This window comes from Rattus rattus, chromosome 1, assembly GCF_011064425.1.
Source record: "Rattus rattus isolate New Zealand chromosome 1, Rrattus_CSIRO_v1, whole genome shotgun sequence".
NCBI lineage: Eukaryota > Metazoa > Chordata > Mammalia > Rodentia > Muridae > Rattus > Rattus rattus.
This window is the reverse complement of record NC_046154.1, coordinates 97,338,693-97,349,233: the sequence shown is the minus strand read 5'-3', so window position 1 is coordinate 97,349,233 and position 10,541 is coordinate 97,338,693. Positions and strand designations below refer to the sequence as shown.

The 10,541-nt window shown below is 40.9% G+C and overlaps 1 protein-coding gene across 1 annotated transcript in view; it reads right to left on the bottom strand.

Annotated features, from left to right (window-relative positions):
* Positions 1–2,647: 2,647 nt before the first annotated feature.
* Positions 2,648–10,541, bottom strand: part of Slc44a1 (solute carrier family 44 member 1) — a 126,785-nt gene continuing 118,891 nt past the window's right edge. Inside the window, exons 14-16 of the mRNA XM_032903954.1 lie at positions 9,628–9,864; positions 7,325–7,405; positions 2,648–5,052 (exon numbers count right to left, since the gene is read on the bottom strand). Of these exons, the coding sequence (XP_032759845.1) occupies positions 5,029–5,052; positions 7,325–7,405; positions 9,628–9,864 (342 nt within the window). The 3' untranslated portion in view covers positions 2,648–5,028. The remainder of the gene's footprint in view (positions 5,053–7,324; positions 7,406–9,627; positions 9,865–10,541) is intronic.

Here is a 10,541-nt window from a genome sequence, read left to right as displayed (position 1 = left end):
TTTCATAATCAACTAGATCTTGATTATATTATGAATAAATGCTTGGGGTTTTCTTTGTTTGATTTGCTTTGTTTTTTTGTTGTTTGCTTTTTGGGTTTTTTTGGTTTTTTTTAATTTGGAGCTTTCTGGTCCGGAATAAAATCATTTAGGTTGTAAAACTGAGTATTAAAACTGGAGACCAGTGTAATAGCTGGGTCCCTAATCATTTCTTACCTGTTGAATAATTCTCTAACAATGAACCCCTAGAAAACACTAAACTCAATCCTGTACTTGTAATTTACAAAAGGATCAATTGTTCATGCAAGAGTGAAATGCAATCCCGGTTGGTCTATTGTTACACAAACAAAGCAATCGAAATGGGGAGGAAGAACAGATACAATAGCTCTGTAGGAAAGAAAGGGTTTCCTCAGAAAGTCACAAGCTTAAAAATCCTGCATTAGCGTTTTCAGTAAGAAAGGTATTTTTAAAAGTGTTAAATTTTGAATTGAAATTGTCCTCTTAAAATATGGAATATAAGATTAGCTCAGATTTATGAAATTCAGATGGGAAAAGTGTGTTATTTCAAACTTTTCTTCATATACAGTGCATTGAGTTTTAATTTTGTTTTCAAGTTTACTAACTTTAGACTTCTTTCCCATGACATACTCAAAGATCCTGATTTTTCTAAAACTGGACCATCTGCCACTAAATGAAGACGAGCTAATTCTGCAAGCAGCCACTGTAGACGAACAATGTGTACTTTTCAAAAGGGTCAACCCGAATTCCATAATATACACGGCTACATGCATATGCATCTGAAGCAAAAGTCATTCTGTGCTATGAATATAGAACACGCAAATATCCGCTTCGTGCATTTACTTAGGATCTCATAATTCTCTAATATATATTCACAGACCACATCTTAACAACTGTAGGCAAGTGCTTCTCTCTGTCAGAGGCAGCGCATGAAAGGAATTCGGAGATTAACTGTGTCACCTGCACTGAGAAGCCTCCAGATTCCTGAGGTTTGTTTGTCTGTCTGTTTTCCAAGTGGCCACAACAAAGCAATATTGAGCGGACATTGATATTTTCGGGGGGAAAGGGCGGTAATGGGCCCTGTGAATGCAAGGCAGCTGCTCCTGTCACTGAACTATATGCCTCCCACCCCAGTCCAGAACTTGCTTATTAAAAGATGAAAGCTCACAGACCCTTTTGAAGTAAACGGCTCAGAGACTAGTTAAGGCTACTGGAAACCCCGATCCAAACGAGAAGCCAAAAATAAGAAATAAAATAAAATGTATAGGTCGCCAAAACCAATGGGTCTGGGTTTGAAGCTGCTTTTACAAAGCTATTCTGAACATCGAGGAACCTCCTGCAAAGGGGCACTCGGTAGCAGCCACGGTGCAGGGCAGGGATGTCTGAGGCCAGGAGATGGAGTGGGGTGATAGCACTGTGTGGCTTGCAGATGCCTGGAGCATGCATTCCCTCTTATTCTGAGGAGGGAGAGGTATTTACGATTCAAGCTTAAAGCTACCCAGGACCAGGGTAAGAGGATCCACACATTATCAGGGTGGAAACTTCAGAATGCACTTAGATGGCAGATAGCATGGTCCATGGTGTTGGGCAGAGGTTACAGTTATCAGCCTAATGCCTTTCATGAAAGAAAAAGATTCTTAGAGTGAAAGAGCATCTCTACCAAAGGAAACACTGATTTCAAACATGTTTTTAAATTAGACTCAATAAGTACTTCCACTGGAGAACGCCGAGAGACAAGTGAGGTAAGCTGTCCAAGTGGCATCCAGCTAGGACTTTATTGTCTGTAGGCTCGGACCAAAACATTGACCCTAATCATTAACCATTGCATTAAATGGGTTCATGGGACAACCTGTGTTGGGTCCTGCTCATTCACGAAGGATTATACAAACTCAGTTCCCTCACGAAGTTGTTAAGTGTTTCTTATGATTGCACCAGAAAGCCTGTTGTTGAAGATGGGACTCACGGATTCTCACTAAAGTGAATTTAACCCTTTTCCTCCCACATTACAGTGACAGGACAACTTATCCTTGAGGCAGCCGTCCAGGAGGTCTAAACCATGCACCAGGGCTCTTAATTATCTGGTGGCAGAAACCATGTGGCACAGTGGACACCGCTACCATTTATAAAAGGTGACCCCAAGCCTAACTCCAAGGACAGGACTCCTGAGTGTGGTACTGGAAAAACTATCACGGGAAAAAGGAGGAAGCCACGAGACAGAGCAAACGGTTTATAAAGTTATTCAGGTGTCCAGATTTCACAGATCACTTTTGTTCTTGGTCTATTCTTCTCACTTGGGCAGAGGATGGAAGCAGTATGCAGATGAGGGGATGGCAGGAAGCCCATAGCTAGGAAAGGGACTTGCAAATGAATGGGAGAGGCAGCAGGAACACCCAAGCAGAAAACACGGATCACTAAAAAGCCTCCGCCAGGCTTTCTCAAATTAATCAAAGAATGGAGCTCAGGGCAGAGTGATATTCCATACATCAAATATCTCTCTGTGTGCACCCATGGAATAGATATGCATGCTTGCATATGACTATGTGGCACACAAACTTATTCAGGGAAAACAGCCTGGAAATTAATTGAACTCAAATGACATGGTTACACATAGAGCATAATTTCTAAACACAAAGTTAGTAAAACAAAATTTATTTGTAAAACAGGACCTGTTATATAAAATGGCACACAATCGAGTTATACAAAAATACAAATTTTCTTTCTGATTACAGTTCTAGTTGCAAATGATAATTAGAAAGCATTCCTGGTGGCTTCCAGTAGCTGGAATTGCGAGCACATGGAACGGGGGCAGCAAGAGTCCATGACGCAGGGATGTCCAAGTGAGCAGAACCTGATTCCCAAGTGCAAGGCCATCATCGCGACACTTTGGAGGGACATCTCCTAAAATGGCTAGCTCCTGGAAAGTCTTCTGGTGTGAGACCCATCTTCCAGGCTTTGGCCCATTCTAAATTTAGTTCCCAATGTTTCTGAACGTCCAAAATCTGTGGGCTACAAGTCACATGGTATTCTGATTTTCTCACATAATCTTTCTCTCTCACCTAGTAGGACAGTTGTTAGTTACAGACTTGAATTCCATTTCGAATGATATAAAATAGTACAGTGACACTGTTTGGCAGCGCTAGATGTTAGATGTAATTTCTGGTGAATTATTATTTCACAATAGCTATGCTTTCTCAATGCTGGCTTCCCAGATCCTGTTAGACATGCACTCTTAATTGTGTGTGTGTGTGTGTGTGTGTGTGTGTGTGTGTGGTTTGCTGTTGTTTTAATCCAGACTCTTATTGCAAATACTCTGAAGGTTCAGAAATATTCATGAGCTTTGAAAAAAAACCAAGGCATTTAGCAAAATTTAGCCTAGCTAGATTAAAGAACACCAGTACTTAAAAAAGAAAATACAATTTACCTTTTGCAGCAATTTAAAGGTCCAACCCTTTGAAAGGAAGCACATTAGCAAGCAGCTGCTTCTTGAGCCCTCGGGACATTGTATGCAATCCCCACAACACCAGTCTAATTCACGTCTACCTCTATAGGCAATGCTTTCTTTCAAAAGATCTTCCTTCCATGGAATGATAAATGCTGAGGCTTTTTTTTTTTAATTTCTTTTTTTTTTTTTTTACAGAGCCTGTATTTAGTGCAATAAGTTTAAAAAATTTGCTCTGAAATATTTACTTTACATTAACAAAAATAGCTTTTTTTAAAAAAATTGTAACAAAAAGGAGTTATCGCATAAACAGATCATGAATTATTCTTAGCAAATTACACTTTTTTTTTTCTTAAAGCATTCACCATTACAATAAGCAGAACAATGGAATATTAGCCATTCATATCTGGTAAGCTTTAGGAATTAAAAAAAAAAAAAAAAACCTGGCAAAACAAGAAACCCCAAACGTACCCCCAAACATAAAGCACATTCACACTTGAGGATCAACACCAACCGGTTCTTCAGTGAAACACTGTAGAACTCTGGATACGAGGAATAACCAAGGAGTGGAGCACCTGCCGGTGTTCAGACTTTAGAGCAAGCATTTGAAGAGATGGCCGTTTAACCCTAAGCTCCTGACCTGCCTCTGAAACAGAGCACTGGAATGCTCAGTGCGTCGTGCTTCTTGTTTCTCTCTTCTTTTATCCTTCCTAGACTTACCTAGGCTGAAAATTAATACACAGAAAGGCTACACTTGGCTGGGTGCCCCAGCCTCCCGTCAGATCAGGCACACGGATGTGTGGTGGGTGCTACTAAAAATCAAAGAGGAAAGAGACAAAACACAAGAAAAAAGTTTGCATAATAAAGACTATCTACCCCTTTCCCTCTCTGTTTCCTACTTTCTTCTACAGAAGCATTAGGGTAAACTACAGATACCTGAGCAGTTGGGTACTTTTGAATGTCGGCTGACAAATGCATGAGCTATTATGAAATTTCCCACGGTGGGCCCACTCACATGCTTCTCAAAGAAAAATGGCATGGCTTCTTGGATTGGAGAAAACAGACTGGAGAAATCTCTTACTTATGTGAACGCACATGCCTAGTCTGACACACTAGGACTTATGCATCCGTAAAATGAGATACTGGTTTTAAACATACACCAGGGAAATCACCCCTGCAAAAACTTACACAAGGATTTGGTACAATAATTTTTATCTAGGTTAAGTAACTAAAGTTAAAATTTCCTCTAGTTATTAAAAACTTTAATCAGATATGAATCTAACATTTCCATTAAGACAATTACAATTGAAAACATTAAATGACGGAAGTTGCCTTGTAAAAGCCACCCGTATGAAAGGAGTACATGTTTGACAAAAATAAGCATAAAAAAGGTATTAAATCCCTGTTCCTTTTCTCTGATTTTGGCTGATTATGTGTGTGTGTGTATATACATATACATATATATATATACACACATACATATACATATATACACACACCCACACACACAAATACATAGTTATGTGTATATATTGTTTTGGAATGTCAATGGGGTCCATAACCGCCGGCTATGTTCAAGCAGAACTTGCTCCCGAAGCCTAGAAAACAAAGCCATACAGAGGATAATCTTAGAAAATTACCGCTGAAAGGAGATATGAGTGATGCTATTAGTATACACACATGGTCACAACAGCAACAAGGCAACACGGGTGGAGCCCACGATGCTGGAACTCTGCAGGCCATCTTTCAGGGCCACCAGTGAGACACGCACAACGTCCTACTACAGCCCACACCCTAGAGAAACCTTGTCCAGCAAGCAGACAGCCCTTTCTCCAAAAGCATGTCACCCCATTCAGCAAACGGTTCCTGAGAACTGTACAGAGACCTCGTGAATCTTGAAAGGGTTTTAAACTAGTGAGGCTCTTTTAAATAGTTCAAGAAGGAAAGTGGCAGTTTCTCATTTAGTTTAACAATACCCAATCAAGAAGACACTCTAAAAGCCACATTTTCCTAAAAAAAAAAAAAAAAAAATATGTTTTTACAGGCTATAATAATAAGAAACAAAATCTAAATGCAGACACAGCCCACAGGGTGAGAGACAGACAGACGGCAGTGGTGCTGCTGTATGTATAGGGAGACAGACGTGATGCTCGTGAGGACAGCTTCCATCTGAGGAGAAGCCCAGCAAATGAGGACAGGCGGCTCATTTCCTATGACACCCTTGCTTCGGTGCCGAAGCGCTCAGATAGTTCGTTACGTCACAAGGGGTGGTGGACAGTAGGCGTCAACTCCACATGTTTACTGGGCATGAGAAGAAATGTTTAATGGCATGCGTCAGAAACTGGGCTGTAGTCTAAGTCGTGTTCTCTACTGCTTCAGAGTTGGGGAGACTTCTTCACAATGGCATCCTCGGGTGTCAAATGCTGTAGTGCCCAGCGCATCAGAAGGACAATGCACACAAAAGATGCGCTCGGGGACAGAGCTTGTAGGGAAGCTACAGACTGATGGGTGAAGGCAATGAAAGGGGACGTTAATACTTTTCACGTGGTATGGGCCACGGTGGAAAGCAGTTAGGAAAAGGCTGTGGCCTCTGACAGAATGCTATGCGACTTGGGCTATCCTCTGAGGATCAGTGACTATAAATCAGCGTTTCTGGTAGGGAAAGGATACTGGTATTCTGGGCTATCAGAATTCATCTGTTCCTTGCTAAGAATCACAGTGGAAATACATGCCGTGTCCATGGCCAAATTGGCTGGTCTTCAACTTTAAATATTTCTACCTTTCTTAAAAATGCTTATTACTGAAGACTGAGTCAGTGGAAATTTCGACCACCACAAAGGAGGGCGAGGCAAGCTAGTCCCTTCACAGGTTTTTATATATGTCCCTTTCAAGTTTCAGGCTTGGAGTCTTTAAACAGTGAGGACAACCAGGCAGCACAAGTGACATTTCTTCATGTCACGATTGACTTGGCAGCATCATTCCAATCAGACCAGGGTAGGTTTGAGATGTGAGAATATCTCCAAGAGAAACAAGTCAGGGGATGCTAAACTGATGAAGTCATTTTTCTCCCCCAAATAAAAAAAAAACAAAACTATCATCTGTCTGGCTACCTATTATTGATCTACATCATCTATCATCTATGTATCCATCTACCCATATATTAATTTCTGTCTGTCTGTCTACCTAAGTATCAGTCATCTACCTATTAACTCTATCTATTACCTGTGACGGGTTGGAGAACTTGATTCCTTTTACAATGGAGGTGTGAGTAGACTGTCTTCCCAAGATGGCATGAGGGTATTGATGGAAATCGCCTTCTTGGAGGCAACGATAACTCAAAACCAAACCAAATAAACAAACAGAAATAACAACAGCAAAGAAAGTGCAGTCTGGGCAAGAGAAGAGAGAGTCCGCAGAGGAAAGGACAGCAATGTAAACAGAACAATATTGTTTTTAAAAAAGGAGGAATTATGAACTTTAGCAAGCTGAAAGGAACTTTCACGATCACCTTCTAGAATGATTGAATCGACCTGCCGGTTCAAAGACACCCCGACGTGTCCCGTGGGACGAAAACTAAATACTGACAGCCAGAAAAAGAGCTTTCACTTGGAGGCAAGCGGTCGCCCCGGCCCCTGAGCGCTGGCAGGGCCGCTGTTCCTTTCAGCTCGCTTTCACAGATGGTAGTCTCAGTTGTGACAGGACCTCTGCCATCCAAGTGATGGGTAAGCAGGCAAACAGAAAGAGCAGCATGTCCTGCGTGATACAGACAACAAACGCTTCTCCAGAGGACGTGCAGTCAGTGAAGACACAGACAGAGAAGAAGTGAAAGGGGAAGTCGTGGAGGGCGGCCACCTCCTCATCGCCACCTACCATCGGCTTTAGCTCTCGGGCATCCGCGGCGCCTCCCTTACCAGCTTCTTTCATTGCTTTCCTACTGTTTTCCACAAACTCCTGCAAAATATGGACCACATGGCATTAATTTGGGGACCGTCTTAGATTTCAGTCGGTAGGTGAGTTTTAATGACCCAACCTTAGTGTGGTAAACGGTACTTTGAATGAAGAAGAAAATGGCTAGGTTGGCTGGTTTGGATTGCAATTCGTAGATATAAAAATCTTCCTTCCAGCGCCCATTTTGACAATCTCACTATGGCTCTAGGAGGTAATTTTATTCAACATTTTCCCAGAGTTAGAATATCAGTTTTGTTCATTTTATTTTCCATATCAAGGCCAATTGAACCAAAGCCACTTTGTTTCAAAAGCTTCTACTTTGAATTATAATTTTTTTTAAAAAAAATTTAGACAGGATTTCACTATGTGGCCCAGGCTGGCTTTAAACTCACGGCAATTTTCACTCACCAGTAGGCGCACACAACCACATCCCACTTATAAACCTGTACTTAAAACAGAGAACTAGGAAGTAATACTAGTAGCCATGAAATACTTTCAAAAGTACTCCCCTCAAAAAACCAAAACCAAGCCGCATGTCAGCTACCTTAAAATACTCATCTAGCCTTGCTCTTTCCACCTCCATAGCGCCTGTATCCCGCTCTACATATTATTCCGTAACACAGAAATACGGAAACCATCGGCTGGAACCGGTGGTCAGAAGTGGTCAGAGGAGGAGCATCCCCAGAGGCTGCCCTGCTCTAGCTGAGCTCCAGAGCGCTTCCTTCCTACCATCTGCATTCCTGCCAAGCATGGTGGTCCCCGCCTCCAATCCCAACACCAGGGAGGCTGAGGCAGGAAGAGCACAAGTGCAAGGTCAGTATGGGCTACACAGTGACAGTTTACCTATTTAAAAAAAAATACATTATCTGATCAGTCAGTGTGCTAAAAAGAAAAAAAAAATGGGAATTTCCCCCCCTTGAACTGCTCTACAATTACAAGAAACTGAAATACAGATCCAATTCCACATGAAACCTGCCAGCCAGAATTCATTTAGGACTTGGGAAAGCGTCCAAAATTGAGTTGATGATGCTATCAGGGACGCCAGTATCAAACAGGTGAGTCCAATTACCTTCAATTTTCACTGCTGAAGGAAGAAAAGTATCTCTTTTATTCAAATATTTACTTCAGAGTCAACTGGGTACCTCACACTCCCACAAAATGGCTTGTCATTTCAAGTATCACAACCATTCCTAAGTCTCTTTGGTTCGGTATCATTTAATAATGATAAAGCTGTATTCAATTTTTTTTATTTTATGTATATGTATGGGTAAGTGACTGGATATTACCTATGTGCTCCATGTGTGTGCAGGGGCTGAATGAGCCAGAAGAGGGTGTGGGCCCCCTGGGACTGAAGTGACAGAGGTGATGGAGGTGTGGTGGGAGTGCTGGGAACTGATACCTGATTCTCTGTCAGAGCAACAAGTGCTCAGACCCATTCTTCAGTCCTTAAAGCATTTTAATATGGTTTTTAAACTGTTTCAATTTTTAGTTAAATTTCTAATACAGAGGAACCTCAGGGGCTTCACAGAAAAATCTGGATGCAAAATGCTTACAGATAGTCAATACAAAGTACTTTGACCCTTATGGGCTGCTTCCTGTATTCCATGAACCCTCAATCCAGCTTGTGGGATTTAGGGTAATGGATTTTAACTAGGGTTGACAGTAATAGCCTTGGATAAGAGGTTGCTGGAGAAAGGCAGACAGGATCTGAGAACAAGGCTTTTGTCTCAGAAGAGCTACTTTGTAAAAGGGCACTCTGATCAGTAGCTAGAAGACATGTTTAAAAGTCTATTCAAATCCATTTAGCACAGAGAAGGGGCCAGGCAGGATGGTACAGTGAATGGTTAGAGTCCTGTCCCAATGGGTGGATCTGAAAAATGGTGTTTTCTGTACCAGGAAGACCTACCTCAGTTTCTCCAAGGCAAACTCCAGTCATGATTCAGTTCTTTAATTTTATAAATTTTTTTTTTTTTTTTTTTGGTTTCTTTTTTTTTCGGACTGGGGACCCAACCCAGGCCTTCTCCCTAGTCTCTACCACTGATTCCCCAGTTCTTTAATTTTAATACTGAGTTACTTTGTGGGAATTAACCACGAGTATTTTGGAAACATTGTTATCATCCAGGAGAAGTATTTTGGAAAACATTGTTATCATCCACAAGGAGTATTCTGTAAACATTGTTATCATTTTTCTCTCTCAAGCAGTGGAGGCCATCCCAGGTACTTACCATTAGGACTTTGTCCATATAGAATTCTCGGCCTGGGCTCCCATCATTGTATTTTGTATCAATGGCAAAACACAAAAACAAAACATCCACTACCATTTCGTAAATGGACAGGAAGCAATGAGCGACTAGGAAGGCAAAGAGGCAGACGATGATGAGAGGCAGCACCCACACTGTGTAATCTTGCTGGTAGTTGAGCAGCATAATCCCAGCCAGGCCCGTGCTGCAGACTATCAGCACCTGCAGCGGAGAGAGTGGAGACCACACTTGAGACCCCATGGAGCCAGCCACAATTCTTCATTGCTGCAGACTTAAGAAAACTCTTTATCAATGACAGTTACATGACCACCTCAAACTGAAACGTACACTCTACACACACCCACATGAATCATCAACTTTACTCATGGATATCATATAAATTTAAGAACACTGATTAGATGATTCATGACTAAAGATAACTTAGTTTCTCAAATGTCATATGGTTCCTGAAAAAAACCCAACCCATTGATAATCTGCTAATGAATTTTAAAATAAATGTATGTATATTTTTTTAATGTTGGTTTGCATTCATAAAATTGTTGATGCTGAAATTGGTATGCTTTTCCTAAGTATCCCTACATACATGAAACCATATTGTATACAAAACAATAAAAACTTCATAATTTAAGAGAATTATAAACGTTCTGCAGATACTTGCTTAATTGTACAATTTTATCTTATGAGTGATTTAAAATTTAACCATTTTTTCCTACTATTTGAGATTGATATGGTTTTCAGATATAAATGATGCTACAAAATTCATCTCTAGTCTTAAAACTTTTTCTGTGTTTCATAGTTTATTTCTTATGGAATACATGGTGAACATAATGGAATTTCTGTGAAGAGTAGGTTCAGAGTATGTGTGAAACAAAAAGTGC